Below are 16,579 nucleotides of genomic sequence, written 5' to 3'. Positions count from 1 at the left end.
GGGGGGGGCTGTCAGGGGGTGGGGAGTGGTTGGATGGGGCATGGGAGTCCCAGGGGTCTGTCTGGGGGTGGGGGTGTGGATAAGGGTTGGAGCAGTCAGGGTACAGGTAGGGGGTAGGCTCCTAGGGGGCTAGTTAGGATGGGAGGAGGATCTCAGGAGGGGGCAGTCAGGGGACAAGAGGCAGGGAGGCTTAGGTAGGGGGTGAAGTCCTGGGGGGCATTTAGGGGCAGGGGTCCCAGGAGGGGGCAGTCAGGGGACAAGGAGCGGGGGGGAGGGTTGGGGATTCTGAGGGGGGCGGGAAGTGGGTGGGGGCAGGGGTGGGGCTAGGGCAGGACAGGGGCGGGGCTAGGGCGGGGCTCCTCCCGTCCTCTTTTTTGCTTGCTGAAATATGGTAACCCTAATTTAATGAATAATGATTTGCTCTAGAATAGAGAACTAAATTTATGCAAATATGCACAAACATAGTAGAATGAACTATGCCTACATAGATGCATTTTTCAAAGGAGGGTCTTAATTTTATTGCACAGTAAATTCTTTGTGCTTGTAAAGCATCTGAGTAGGATTCCACAAGGGCTGTGAGGAGTCCAGGGTAGTGAATCTTAATTCACAATTGGGGCCCAAGTTATATCTAAAATACTGTAAATTATAAATTCAAGTTGCTCTAGATTTTAAGTAGATCTAAAAGCTGAAGCTACTGAGTCAGCTAAAGCATATTTATTTAATTCTAATTAAATGGTACATTTAACAGTTGTACTTTTGTTTTTAGAAATGATTGAACCAAGGTTAAAAAGTGGAACTCTATCAGAAGCTAAAATCTCCAAGGGAAGAGAAACGCTTCGACTGAGATCCAAAGGTCCTGCCGTGGTGGAGGAAGTGGTATGTTTATTCTGGGGTAATAATTAGAGCATTTGAAACTTTTAGCATCTGTTAAATTTATGCAAAACATCAGATTTATCCTTCAGCAAAGTTTATGTGGCAAAATGGGATTTTCTTGAAAAATTACAGCACAGCAAAATCTCAGTGTTTCTTAATTTGTTAAATGTCTCTAAAAGTTTGTTTAAAGCTACATTCAGTATTGATGTAAGAAATAAAAATAGTGGGTAATGGAACAAGGTGGCTCATTAGGAAATGTATAATATTTATAGAAATAAATTTAAAGCCAGGTTACTTGTGGCATACATATCAATGCTGTGAACTCTCATGATTTTATTACAGGTCTCACAATATTTATTTCCCCTTCTCCCCCACCGCCCTTTTAAAGCCCCAGTTCTTGGAGCCATACGATTATGTGAGAATTTCAATTTGCAAACAGTTTCTAAACCTGGTGGCTCTGAAGAAAATCTAGAAAATATGAACCACAACAGCTCAAAGTCCATAAGGCAAATAAAAAATAAAATAAATAAAATAAAATAAATAAACATTATTTTTTAAGTTAATTGTGATTTTTTTTTTTCGAGTCTGACTCATGATTTTAGAATGCTTGGAGTCTGCAATACAGATACTTATGTATACTGTGCACTTGAATACACTTGAAATCATTCAGAGATTAGATTGTTCTGTGTTTGTACAGCACCTACCACAACGAATAGGTCTATGAATAGGACCCCTCGGTGCTACAGGTGGTGGTAATAATAATAATAAGTTTTAGTAATAAATTTATCAGCATCCTTTATCTGGAGTTTATAGGAATATGAAATTATCTTTGACCAAGGAAACATCTTTCTGCATTAACCTTCTTCGCTTTCAGTTATTATAGCTTATTACTGATAACTCAAAACGTGAAAGATGGCTGCATCTTTTGGCATTTGTCAGGGAAGTGAAAGGCGTGTTGCATCTGTTTTCCTGCCATATAATAAGCTAGCAATGGCACATCTTAGCCAAAAAGTTAGGTAAGTGTCACAGGGCTGTCCCTTTAAGAGGAGTCAGATGCCCTGCCTACCTGCAACAGGCTCTGCTGAAGGGAAGGAGCCAGCCCAGCTTTGCCTGGGGCTAGCTAACTGCCTAAGTAGCTGACTCCCCTTAAAGGGCCAGTTCTGTGACAGTGAATGACATGCTTCTCACTTCATTGATGTGCATGCCCAAAATGCTGAATTCCCCTGTCAGGTGGAAGGAACTAAAATGTATATCTTCTGTTCTACTTGTGCAGTGTCATCGGGAAGTCAGATGTTTCCCACTAACTGTATTGTACTACTATTTCACCCTAGACTTTTTTGGTGTGGGATGGGGGTGGAGGATCAATCTTAACCAAAACCCAAAACATTAAGACAGAAGATTTGCTTGCAATTTATTTATAATAAAATGGGAATAAATCAGATCCTAAATGCAAAATCTGGATTAATTTGGTGTCTTGTAATTTTTGAAATTTGTAACCAAGATGTAGCATTTTATGTTTGGATTTAAACTCTTAAGTGTTTTGTTTCAATAAAGCCCTCTGAAATTGAAGAAAAAGCAATAAAAAAAGTAGATGACCTTCTTGAAACATACATGGGAATAAGAGATATTGAACTAGGTGAGTATTTAATTAACGTATTTAGCACTGCTATTTGATTAAATTATATTCCTCTGCTTTGTTGTTGTAATTAATCCTTATCTAATCCTCCCTCTTCTATGCAATATGTATATGTAGTTGTGTGCATTATTGGATAGTGTGCATTGTTGCTCTGGTTTACATCCTTCAGTGGTCAAACATAACTGTCAAGGGCCAGTGGTAAAAACGAGGCAGCAAAAACAGAGTTTTATTTTTGTTACACTATTACACAGCTCTAAGCACCTAAAATTCCTTAGCAGTGGAAAGATTATCAGCTGCCTCAAATCTCTTCAATCAATATGTAATTTCGTTTTCATACACTGACTATAAATGTGATAAGTTGCCCATGGAAATGAAATATGAGGAAAGGATTCATTCAGAGAATGCCAGTAACTGTTCAACTAGGAATTTCACTCATTATTTATCCCAGATTAGCCGAAAATACAAATCACCACAAGTGTGATAGTTATTCAACAGGCAAATGATTAAAAGCTTTATCATTGACCCCTGCCCGCATTCTGTTCTGTTCTCCAGGGGCTTTTGATGTCAGATAATATTGCTATTCAATCTCCATTAAACTGACATCTTCCATAGTGTGATTGTGTTTAGAATGCAATGCTCCTAATTTTAACTCAGAGGTTTAAAAAAGAAATGATAAAGTAGCATCCATTATAAAAAAATAATGGAGTAAAATAAGATCAAGCCATAATATTTGTCCAGTTAAGGATCTTGTACAGCGTAAAGTTTCAGGAATGACTAAGTGCACAGAAATACCTAAATAGGTACAATGCTTTAAACTCAGTGGCAATGCAATTTGGCTGGTAGGTATTAGAGGAACATTTTCAAAGACACAAAGGGCCATTAGACTCCCAATGGCAATTATGCATGTAGCTCATTTGTGCCTTTGAAAATCTGTCCCGTATACCATTTTACTAGAGTTCCACTTGGGTCTGTGCAGAATGTGTCCCAGAGTTTGGAAACGCATTGCCCTTAACAATTTTAAGGGCACAATGGAAATTGAGCCAATAGACTCTGCTTCTTATTTAAAAACGAATGAGCCAGTGAAGGCCTCCACAAATGATTCTAACACTGGTGTGTGGTGTCTGGTAAGTGAACAGAAACTGCTCTTTGAATGATGGAGCAAGAGAGACTTCTCCCTGAATAATGACAATGAAGGCCACTTACAGGATCGCTCCTCTAAAGCTGAGGTCTGGGACACATGGGGCTAACTGGGACTCTTTCTTCTATCCTGGTGATGGTTGGATCATGGAAGACTGCTCCTGCTACCAAAGAGGACAGAAGAGGATGGGAAGCATATGTCAATAGAACCCAATCCCAGAAGAGCTCTTCTGCTACTGATGGATAGTTCATGACAAAAATGACTTCCTTTCCAACTTTCGATCTTTTCTTCAGTGCTTACGGGAAATCATCCTGTCCTTCAGAGTTGCATATCTATTAGTATGTCTCAGGATGCTGTACCTGGTCCCTTCTTCTTCTCCTCCTTTAGTACCCTCTCCAGCACTTCAGGCAACCTTATCTGTCCTCTCTGCCTCTATTCAGATTATTCCTAAATCTACTTTTCAATCCTTTACCTCCACCCCCTTCTCCAGTCTCATATCTCTAAACATCTCTGACAAGTCTGTTGGGATGTCTCACCAGTATCTCAACTCTGCCCAAAACATCCATCCAGTTCTTCCTATCCTTCCACCACCTCGCTTCTTCATCGCAATTGACAGTTCTACTCTTCTTACTTTCTCTGAGGCTTGCAACCCTGTGGTCCTAGAATTATAGAAATGTTGGGCTGGAAGGAACCTCAAGAAGTCATCTAATCCATCCCAGCCATGCTGAGGCAGAATTAAGTACAACCTAGGCTGTTCCTGATAAGTATTTTTCTAACCTGTTCTTAAAAACCTCCAATGGGATTTCACAACTTCCCTAGGTAACCTGTATCAGTGCTTAACTATCCTTATTGATAGAAAGTTTTTCCTATATCTAACCTATATCTTTCTTGATGCAAACTAACCTGATTACTTCTTGTCCTTCTTTCAGTGGACATGGAGAACAATTGATCTTTATAACAACCTTTTACATATTTGAAGACTGTTATCATGTTCCCCCTCAGCCTTCTCTTCTCTAAACTGAACTTTCCCATTTATCTCAACATGTCCTCATAGGACGTGTTTTCTAAATCTCATATAATTTTTATTGCTGTCCCCTGGACTCTCTACAGTTTGGTCAGATCTTTTTTAATATGTGGGGCCCAAAACTGGACACAGTACTCCAGCTGAGGCTTCAGCAGTGCCGAGCAGAGTGTAACAATTACCTCCTATGTGTTACATATGCCACTCCTGTTAATACATTGCAGGGTGACATTTGCCTTTTTTACAACGGTATCACGCTGTTGACTCATTTCGTTTGTGATCCACTATAAACCAAGATTTTTTTCTGCAGTATTATTGCCTGGCTGATTATTCCCCATTTTGTATTTATGCATATGATTTTCCCCCTCATAAGTGTAGTACTTTGTGCTTCTATCTCCTCACATAAGAGTATCTCATTAACATCTTATCAGCAAAATCTCTACCCTCTTCAGTATCCCTGCTGCTAAAACCCTTCTCTGTACCTGGTCAGCTCTCTCCTTGACTTTTGTATCTTTCTTTGCAGCCTCCCTGATTCTCACCTGCTCTCCCACCAATCTATCCAACATGACTGCGAAAGCCCTTTTCCTTTCCAACTGCTCTGAGTAGCATCACTCTCCTTTATTGACTTTGCTTGCTTCCTGTCTCTCCCCCCATTAAACTTTTCCCAGGAATCTTTGTTGTCCTCTTGTGTTCTTGTGTTTTTGTCTTGTATATTCTATGCTGTATTTATTTGGAGTAGGGGATGTCTTTTCTGAGTACTGCAAACTCCGTGTATATTTATGATGCAATATGATTGTTAGTTAATTATGAGGGAGAATAACTGGCATTTTGTGGGAAAGAAAAGAGCAAGTGTGTCTAAAAACAGAATCTATGAGGTTTCTGTGCCTCTCTTTGGTAGGTTGTGGCCCAGTTAAAATTGGCAGCTGATTAAAATGAAACAATAAAGAAACGGGTTTCTAGGGATTCTTTTAAATATTTTGGATGGTGATGTTAAATATGTAGCCAAAACCCAGGGATTCTAACCACCTGCAAAAGGCAGGGATGCACTTGAAATGTATGGTCTGGAATGTCTCTTTGGTGTTAGAAAAGGGAATTATTTCTCTCTCTTTTTTTTTTTAATTAAAGGCATAGGCCAGAACCACATATTGCTTGGATATTTTTGATGTGGGCAAATCACAGTGCATTATTCCCTGCTAAATAAAACTAGTTGATTCTGTTCAGACTCTTAAAGTACTTTTATTAAGCTGGACTTAGGCTGGTTTACAGGGTAGGACTTAGGTGGCAATAAAGCCTCCAAACAGTTAAGTTTGCAGTAAGCGCTAACCTGGTGCAGTCTAGGAGTGAAAGTGCATAAAAGGTTAAATGAGAATGGCAGGCAGATCGGAAGACTCATAGCGCATCAGAAGTATTATATGGTGTCAAAAGTGAAACTCAAAGGAAACTTCACCTCAGATATTAAGTGTGAATGGGACTATATCAGAAAATAGGGAAAAGTGGGTAAAACATCAGAGTAGCTATGTGTCTATATATTCTAGCAGAGGTCATTATAGTTGACTTTTCAATAGACTTCCATTCTAACAGCTCATTTTCAATCACTTATTATAACTTATTGAAACTCATGGTTTGGGCTGATATTTCCCAGGCTTGGCTTTTCCCTCAAGGTGAATTGTTTAGCAAAGTTTGAGGGAAAATGTCTCAGCCTTTTGAGTGTGAGGAGAATGGGGAATAAGTACACTTTCCCTCTTAGAATAAAATCCTTCCAACCTTGTACTGTGCAGCTATTATAAGAAGCAGTTGTGGTAAAAAGAGGAAACTGACACTGTCTGTGAACCCAATAAGATTTACTTAAATAATTGACATGGAAATAGCTCTCCTTGACAAGTGCCTTTTTAATGTTTTGACAAACACTGGCTTGATTTGCTGTTGCAATTATCCATGGAAAATTGCACTCTGTAAACATCAGTACATGGAGTTTTCTCACTAGGCCATAAAGGACCTATCTAAAGGAAACTATATACTGTGAGTGCACACATGGCTAAATTAGTCTCACGGTGAAAATGTAATGAAAGTACTAGTGTTTGAGGAGCCCTTGTTTTATTTACTGCTAAGGTGTGCAGGGAATGAGGCAGGACTCAGCCTCACACATGCAAGAACCTTAGTGGGACTTGAGAAAATCAAGAAGGATTTGGTCCCACATCTTGGACTACCATTTAACATAACATAGCAAGGTAATTCAGCTCTACTGACACTAGAGGTCAGCCCCAAGCTATTGTGAAAGTAACACACCTACTACTAAAGTTATGATAATTCCTCTCAGAAATTTCAGATTTCATAATATCAAATGTATCTGAGCAGAAGAAGTTGCTTTAATGAGAATAATACATATAATGTACCACGGGGGGCACTGAAATTATGATTATCATCAGGGCTGGCTCTAGGTTTTTTGCTGCCCCAAGCAAAAAAAATTTTGGCTCCCCCCCACCGCCAGCCCTGGGCTCTCTCTCCCTCTCCCTCCGCGCCCCCCATCTGCACCCTCCTGCTGCCCCAGCCCTGGGTCACTGGTAACTTGCTCCCAGGGCGGGTCATTCAGCAGGAATTTTGGATGTGCACAGAACACAGACAGGATTGGTTCCCATATGGTTACAGAACTGCAGTAAAGTGAAACAATTTTCAGCTTGTGTGATTGGAGGATATCTGGATGCATATTATAAGACTGTCCTCCATAAATGAGGAAAAGTTGAGGTGCCTTTATTATTCTTTTGTTCCATTCTTTGTTTCTATGGGGAATTTGCCAATGCAATATCACTGTCTTCCTTTTAAACAAATAAAACTAAAACTAAAAAAAAAAAAAAAAGCAATGGCTGTTGAAAATAGTAATTCCAGTCCGAATAACCACTGGGAAGCATTTCTTGCTCAATTTATTCTACTTTTTCTACAGTGGATCAGTATATTTGTTTTGGGAGAAATGAAGTAACAGCTGCGCAAATTGAGCTTGAACACTCCTGAATTTTGAGGGTGTTCAAATCTGGAAGGCAGGTGCTAGATTCCCTTTCTGAATATTAGCTAAATCTGGAAAAGAAAAGTCAATTTCTGCTTCCATGGCTCAGAAGTGTAAATCCTCCTACGTGCCTGGTACTGTATCTAAAGCTGCCCAGGTTGTAGTAGAGCCTCCCCTCCCTTACTTTTCATTTTAAATTCTAGTGGGATCCATGTACCTCCCTTGCTAGGCTTCAGATAGAGAGGTGCACTGTCCATTTAGTCCACCCAATTCTTTCTTTGGGGGAGAGCCCAGGGCTGGGGCGGCAGAAGGTGCAGGTGGGGGCCAGAGCTGGGGCGGCAGGGGGTGCAGGTGTGGGCCAGAGCTGGGGCAGCAGTGGGTGCAGGTGTGTGGGGGGGAGAAGAGCCCATGGTTTGGGTGGCAGATGATGCGGGTGCTGGGACAGCCCAGGGCTGGGGCAGCAGGGGGTGTGAGCAGGGGAGGGGTCCAGGGCTAGGGCAACACAGGAGTCAGGGGGAGCCCTAGGCTGGGGTGGGGGCGGCAGAAAACCTAGAGCTGGCTCTGTCCCTACTATTCACAGCAAGATTTCAGTTCCACACTCCTTCCCCCTCCTTTTCTTGTTAATTGCGGCCAAGGGAATGCTGGGAAATGTAGTTCTTTCCCTGCTACAGGGCTGGCTCTATAGGCAGGGAGCTAACCAAGGAACTACTGCTTCCAGGGCTCCCTGTTGGTTCTCAGCTCCCATGCTGGATTCTTGCGCCCCTGCAAATTTGCTGCCCCAAGCAACTGCTTGCTTTGCTGGTGCCTAGAGCCGGCCCGGATTACCATTAAGAAAGCACTTTTATTACAAGCTCCTGTTCTGAAAAATCTCACTGACTGGGCTGAAATTTCTCATGGGTGTTTCAGCTCTATGGTCATTTTTAAAAAAAAAGTTTAGTTAAACCTCTAATTAGATATTTTTGAGATGCTATTTCAGCTGTTTGAATGTTGTGGTTTATTCCCTTCTCCCCATGGAACCGTGCAGTTTAAACAGGGTTAATAACCCCTGGAAGTTGGGGGGAATCTCAACTAGCGCTGTCAAAATCTCAGCAATTTCAGTTCGCCAGGACTTATGCAAGGTTCCTTGGCTTTGATTTCCAGATTCTGCGTTTGAGTTTCATGTTAAATGAATGCACATTCAAACTCAAAGTAAAATTCAATCAAAACTACTGATTCAATGATTTTCACCCAGAGTGACCCAAGTTTACTCATAACTTGTCAGATCTTCACGTAAGTCAGCTCTGGTTTGCCAGAAGTTCATAAACATCAGTGAACGTGGGAGGAGTTTTATGTTAAGAAAACTTGAAACCAGGAGAAGCTCACATGGTTTTGATCAGACAGATTTACAGGCTCCAGTCCTGATTCAAGGGTAGAGATCCTCTGTTAGTGGTTTTATGCTTCTGTTACCTTGATCAGGCACTGTTGCATAAGTTGTTTTACATCCCTCTAAGTGGAAAATGTATAGGGGTTTTCAAATCCTTCCAAACGTGACAATAGCATTTTCTCTGTGGTGATTGGGAAAACAGTGACGTGAGTATTGGATGGATCACAAAGTTTCAGTTAATATCAGCTGGCAATTTAAGAAAAAGACATGAGCCAGTAAAAGCAGAAGTGTTTTTGAATTGATTTGATTCTAGGCTGTAATATTCTCCATTGTTGTGAATATGCCGTGAGGCTGTGGCATCTACACAAATATCTCAGTGAGCAAGCTGGATTCAAAGGCCGAGTCCTTGGCTGTGCTGAGACTGCTTTGCAAGCACCCAGCATCCCTAAAATTAGCTCAGAAGGATTCTCCCTGACTAAGGGGTCCTTGGCTGCATAGAGCTGCTCTTGTGGCTCCTGTGCTAACACCCCTTCATCATCCTTGCAGCTGGTGCAGGCAGCATGGCCGAGGCATCCCTGGGCCTTGCCAATCTCCAACTGCTGTAACAGGTCCCTGAGGATATCGGTAGCAGGCATAAAGTTAGAGCAGCCTTCTCTAATTGATCCTGGGTTTTAGACCAGTGCCCAGATGGTCCAGGATTGGGAGGGTGTCCCTCCCTCCTGAACTCTACCGATTACTCCTTGCCAGAAGCTGAGGATTGGGTCCAAAATAATTACCATAAATGTATCCATTTCTAATCTGAAACTCAATCACAATTTCTCATACTCTGCTGTTTTGTGGAAGTAAATGCTGGCCCACATACAGGGTTAATGCTGCTCTATTAGCAGAGCTTCAGCAGTCTGCTCGGTGCCCTAGCAACCTTGTGTACTAGATGTGCTAGTTGTCTTAGATTACAATACAGTGGCTTTAAAGGGATGCATCATTCTATCCTTCTTCCAAGGCTTTACAAATACACTAGGGCCTAATGCACATTTTTCTATAGTTTTGTTCTCATATCTGCCTTAATAGCACAGTAGCTGTTTCAGTACAGCAGATCTTCCTAACTGATCTTGCCACAGCGTAATTCCAAAGGCTGTTTGTCTTCCTTTACTCTAAAATGATGTGAGAGACCTGCTTTTCAAAATTTCTAATGACAAATCAGATATATTTTTTTTCCCCACTGGATCTTCATTTGCACCTGAAATCTCTCCATGTTTAATATCTTTTTACTATTCCCTTTTGTAAATTGATTAAGTTTATCCTATACATTCTTGAGGGTTTTTTCCCAAGCACTTTTGAAAGTCTTTATTCTGCTTTGTGTGGCAGAAGCCCTCTGGTATCTTCTCTTTGGCTTGCAATTTTCTTATAATCAATTTTTGTGTATTCGTCTTTCAAATGAGAATATTTCAGATAATGCAGAGAGCTCTTTCTTTTCATCTGTAGAGCTCAAAGCACTTTACAAACAAGGTAAGTATCATTATCCCCATTTTATGTATGGGGAAACTGAGGCACAGAAAGGTGACATGACTTATCCAAGGTCACCCAGAAGGCTGTTGGCCCAGTAGGGAAAGAACTTAGGTTTCTTGAGCCCTAATCTAAGACCCTATCCACTGGGCCACACTACATCTCTGTCTCCTTTTGTATTCATTGCTTGGCCAACTTGGAGTGCTCTGCCCTCTGTTTTCTGCTTTTTACATAGCAGAGAGATTTACTTTTTCCTGTCCAGAGTTTGAATTTTTTCACCCTAGAAAAGATATGGTGTTTTCAGTGTTTTTTTTTCTTGTCATATTTACAATGTTCCTTTTTAAATGTTGGGCAAGCTGAGTATGCTCCTGATTGGAGTCTGATTCACCCTGACTTCTGCAAGTGTTTGGAAACCAGTCTGTCTTCAGTTGCATACCTTTTGTGTACAGGTTGTACGCTGCTCTCCAGGCTCAGGTCCTGTGAATTCTCCACTTCCACAGATCATCCAGTGTCCAAAAGGGTGGCCATTTTAAGCTCTGGCTTGCTAAGAGCTGTTCTATGAAGCCCAGTTGATTAAATATGTTGCACATTTGCATCTTGATCTCACAATTAAAATAACTGAATTTATGATAAGTAGTTGGTGTCACAATCTGGCATAAAAATTCTGACATCCTGGAATAGACATTGTGTTATGAAGTGTTGTGCCACATCTTACCTGGTTCTTTAGCTCCAGACCTGGATTTACTTTCACAAGACACTACAGTTAGTAGTAAGGATACTGAGTCTGTGCTGAGCAAGGAGAAATGAACCAGAACTAAACAGAACAAGATCAGGAAGAATTTGTCCCTAGGAACCCAACCATGCTTTTCCACATAGCAGAGCACTAGTGATTAAGGGTGAGATTTAGGAGCATGAATCCTGTTGACTCTCTTTTGGGACTTGTGCTCCTAAATCTTGTTAGATGCATTTTAAAATCTCCCCTAAGCAGACCTTTCTCAGTGTTTAAAATATATTATTTTGAAATGTTACAATGAGCATGTAATTTAACTGTAATTTTCTTTATAATCTTTCTATATGCGTGTTTGTGGGCTGGTCATTTTTGTTTTTGTTTTTGTTTTTAAGCTGCAACAATGGTAGAAGCAGGAAGAGACAAGAACAATCCAGATGAATTTGCTGTTGCACTTGATGAAGCTCTTGGAGACTTCGCATTTCCAGATGAGTTTGTTTTTGATGTATGGGGAGCCATAGGTGATGCTAAATAAGGACGATTTTAATGAGAAATGTACAATTTATTAATCGCTGTTTGAAGATACAATTGCTTTTAAACAATTATGGGATCAGAATTTCAATTTATTAATATGAACGATGGGCTGATGCTGTATATATTTGAAATAGTCCCCTTTAAAACCTTTTGCAAAGTAGTCTTTTCTGGGTACGTGTTTTGAAAAACCTTGTATAGCATCCAGATATTCTGAAAACTACACATTTAAAAACAAATATTTAATCTACTTTTATAAATTAATATATGGAACAGTTCCACGGTATCTGTTTAGTATTCAATTGATCCAGTATTTTTTTTCTCACATGTGCAGTATATTAAAAGTATTTTGCAGTTCTCTGAAGAGATATTAGACATATATAATAAAGAGCTAGGGTATTTTATCTTTTTTAAAGAAAAGCTTTATAAAACTTGATAATATGAAAAAGTACTCAGATGTGCTATAACTCAATAATTCTCTGTTCCCTCATGTACACTTTGCTATACATCTAACCCCTTCTTACTGTTGTGTATGAAGGAGTGCTCTTCCTTACAGAAGTTGGGAAAAGGCTACTTTTTGTATAGGGGTGAGGTTCAGAAAAAACTTCCCCTCAACAACCCCCAAGGCTTCATTTGAGATCTGACACCCTTTGGATGGAAATGATTTATATAAAATAGGTATATCACCATATATTATCTCATAGAATTGGAAGGGACCCTGAAAGGCCCCCTGCCTTCACTAGCAGGACCAAGTACTGATTTTTGTCTGAGATTCCTAAGTGGCCTCTCAAGGATTGAACTCACAACCCTAGGTTTAGCCCACCAGTGCTCAAACCACTGAGCTATTCCTCCCCGCATCCGTAATATAAGATGCCTAACTACTACTGTGGTGGGTCTATGGGAAATGCATACCACAGATTATATATCAGTCTCTGTCTGCCATGTTGCTACATTAAAGTCTTCTGGACAACAAAAGAACACACAAAAGCCAGCTGCACATATTTATTCACACACATACGTAATGGCAGGGATCTGGCATTGAATGCTGTGGCATATGACAACTCATGTGCTTATTAGAGTTAAGCATGTGCTTGAGTGCTTTGCTGAATCAAGATCTTAGTTACTCCTGTTGTTTGTGTGGCTTTCTCATGAAATATGGGAGAGAGAGAAAAAATTAAAAACAAGAAAATGTGATTTGTAAAACCACAAAAAAGTGGCAGCCTGGACACAAAGGCCAGGCTTAGAACCTCAAACTACTTTTAACTCATTTTTTGAAATTGATTAGATTTCAAGTTGTCAGTGTCCTTTTAGAAAATCATGTTGTACATAAACACATTTTCTTTATCTCTTTTCTAAATCAGTAATAAAACCTATGATTATTAAAGGGGAAAGAACTTTTTAAAAAACCCAATTTATCTATATTTACTCCTGTTTACTGTTTATAAAGAAAACTGAAATGGATTGAACACAATCAGTTTCATATTCAGGTTTTCAGTGTTGCAATGTTTGGATTTTAAACAAGGCAGAAGGATACTTTCAACTGTTTTTTCATTAGGTTTTCTGTTTGTTTTAAATTGTGGAAATATATTGATCTTGAAATTTATAAAAGCTTGTTTTACATAATTTAAACATGGGCCAAATGATAAGATCCCTTTACAACAAAACTGAAGAAAAAAGTGGGACCTTATCTAGACTGTGCAAATACTGTAGCTTTTCACTGTTCTTTTATATTTGAACAAGCATATAAAATAAATACTATTCCAAAAATAAAGTTTTCTAAATTTCTGTCTAGTTGTTGTTTTTTCCCCTGTGAACGGTCAGCAGAAAAAGTTTTTCATGATCTTCCTGTGGCTGATTGAAATGGATGTAACAAGTGCTCACACATTTCATGCTAATTAAATGTTTCTAAAAATATGACACTTACAAAATGGCACAGCCTGTACTAGAACCTGAAAGGTGCCGTTTTGGGAACTGACTCATAGCTCTTGGTTGCTAAAGAGGTTGCTGAAGTAATGAAAATGGTATACTTGGTGTCCACGGAAATGGACACAGCTGCTTAGACAGCTAAGAAGACACACTTATTGGCTACACTTTTTCATCCTGCATTTTATAAAAATGGTATCTTGTATTCAGTATTTAAAGAACGTATACGATATAGGTAGCATAGATATCTGACTTAGTAGTTTGTTTCCATTTTTCATCTATACATCAATATGACATCAAATGAAAATTGAGATGCCTTATTATCTTGCAAAAACATCTAAAAAAGGGGGTAGGTAATTATTTTTCATGACTCTGAAAAATGATGGAGTTAGTGAAATAATGTGCCCTGACCAATGAGATACACTTGCTGTGCTGTCCTAAATGATGAGAGGATTTGTTTAATTTCCTTTGAGAATAAGTGCATGAGAGCAATAAGTCTCAGTTCTTTTCAGAGGATGGACAATATAAGAATCTTCAAAGTTCATTTATAAATATCCTTTTAGTTTAATACAGATACTGACTTGAGCAGAACTGTGGGCATCTACTCAGGGGTTTAGGGGCCTAAAGTGTCTTTGCATGCATGTGTGTTGAGGTGGCACTTGCTGGTGATCTGCAGAGAGTTGCCAGGTCACATGTTGCAGGCTCCTCCTCCTTGCTTTCCAGCTTTTTATTGCATCAAAAATGGTGTAAAATGCATACTTCTTCATATAAACAATTGTTTGAGTTGCTATGATTGGACGTTAAATGGAACGTGAGTTGTCCATAATATCTCTCCTTTAAGATGTGGTTCACATTATGGAAACAAAGTTAGAACCCGTGATTTAACTGAGCGAGTCAAAGGATAATTCAAAAAATGAAAAGCTAGAATTGCTCAAGATAGTTAAGTCCCAGGCAGACTGCGAAGAGCTACAAAAGGATCTCTCAAAACTAGGTGACTGGGCAACAAAATGGCAGATGAAATTCAATGTTGATAAATGCAAAGTAATACACATTGGAAAACATAATCCAAACTATACATACAAAATGACGCAGTCTAAATTGGCTGTTACCACTCAAGAAAGAGATTTTGGAGTCATTGTGGATAGTTCTCTGAAAACATCCACTCAATGTGCAGCAGCGGTCAAAAAAGCGAACAGAATGTTGGGGATCATTAAGAAAGGGATAGATAAGACTGAAAATATCATGTTGCCTCTATATAAATCCATGGCAAGCCCACATCTTGAATACTGCATGCAGATGTAGTCGCTCCATCTAAAAAAAGATATATTAGAATTGGAAAAGGTTCAGAAAAGGGCAACAAAAATTATTAGGGATATGGAATGGCTGCCACATGAGAAGAGATTAATAAGATTGGGACTTTTCAGTTTAGAAAAGAGATGACTAACACAGGATATCATAGAGGTCTATAAAATCATGACTGGTGTGGAGAAAGTAAATAAGGAAGTGTTATTTACTCCTTCTCATAACACAAGAATTGGGGGTCACCAAATGAAATTAATAGGCAGCAGGTTTAAAACAAATATAAGGAAGTATTTTTTCACACAGTGCACAGTCAATCTGTGGAACTCCTTGCCAAAGGATGTTGTGAAGGTCAAATCTATAACAGTGTTCAAAAAAGAACTAAAGTTCCTGGAGGATAGGTCCATCAATGGATATTAGCCAGGATGCACAGGGATCATGTCCCTAACCTCTGTTTGCCAGAAGCTGGGAATGGGTGACAGGGGGTGGATCGCTTGATGATTACCTGTTCTGTTCATTCTCTCTGGGGAACCTGGCATTGGGCACTGTTGGAAGACAGGATACTGGGCTAGATGGACCTTTGGTCTGACCCAGTATGCCTGTTCTTATGTTCTCTTATAGGTGTAATTCTAAAAGAAGAATTCTGAAACAACTCATTAACTGCTATGGGGTTCCAACCTGCTCCCACTGAAGTTGATGGACTGAGCTTACAGTGTGCAAAACGCAGCAGACAAGGAATATCTTACACTTTTAAGGGAATGACTATTGTGATTTACAGCTGGACTTACTGAGGTACCTTTAGTACTCCAGATGTCATTTCAAAGACAGAGCTGGTGATTTTATAGGATTCATATAGTGTAATTATGCAGGAGTTGAAGGATTTATAATTAGAGTCGTGGACAAAATCTTGAGAGAGTAGGCTATGCCTTCTGAAAAATATGAAATAAGATACACAGCTGTCTTAGGAACTGAAAGTAAATAAAAAGAATAATGAATAATCCCACCCACCACTACTTAAAATCTACACACGTAAGAGCCATCCTCCCTGAATCAAACCATCAAGGATGAATGAATTGTGACAGAATACTAGGAATTTGGTTACATCAATGATCCCACATTCAGCATCACATAGCACCTGCAAGTTGGTGGACTGATGTGTCCTTTATACTATAGCACACATAAAAAAAAAATCATTATCAGGTGGTGCTCAAGTAGCTTTTGGTATAGTCAGTACTTCTAAGGGCAGATGTAACATGAACAAATAAAATCCGAAAGTTGCACCTAGATTTGCTTCCTGGTCTGAATATTGCATACACATCTAATTCTATGCATCACCTTCTACATGATATTGCATGCTCACTTGTTTTAGATATGCCTATATCACAAAGGCTTTGAAAAACTAGTCCCTCATGCCTTAAATTGAAATATTGATCTTAAAGCCAACTCACGAGAGTAATTTCATAAAGGTGAAGCTGATAGACAAGACTCTAAAACAAAGGGGAAAAATAACTGCAGTGAAAGTAAACATTGTAAACAAATTAAAATCCTAGAACATTTAATTATTTCA

General features: G+C 39.5%; 1 protein-coding gene across 2 annotated transcripts in view; it reads left to right on the top strand.

The window, feature by feature from the left end:
- Positions 1-13,575, top strand: part of GIPC2 (GIPC PDZ domain containing family member 2) — a 75,199-nt gene extending 61,624 nt beyond the window's left edge. The window contains exons 4-6 of one of the 2 annotated variants that reach the window (XM_034779875.1): positions 767-876; positions 2,428-2,509; positions 11,655-13,575. In XM_034779875.1, coding sequence (XP_034635766.1) covers positions 767-876; positions 2,428-2,509; positions 11,655-11,794 — 332 coding nt within the window. In that variant the 3' untranslated portion in view covers positions 11,795-13,575. Of the gene's footprint in view, positions 1-766; positions 877-1,215; positions 2,365-2,427; positions 2,510-11,654 lie in introns of those variants that run through there. The other variant, XM_034779876.1, reaches the window with a different exon arrangement.
- Positions 13,576-16,579: the final 3,004 nt, after the last annotated feature.

The sequence above is a fragment of the Trachemys scripta genome, chromosome 8 (assembly GCF_013100865.1).
Source record: "Trachemys scripta elegans isolate TJP31775 chromosome 8, CAS_Tse_1.0, whole genome shotgun sequence".
In the NCBI taxonomy this organism is placed as follows: domain Eukaryota; kingdom Metazoa; phylum Chordata; order Testudines; family Emydidae; genus Trachemys; species Trachemys scripta.
Note: the sequence above shows the minus strand (reverse complement) of the source record. Positions and strands in the feature narration are given on the sequence as shown.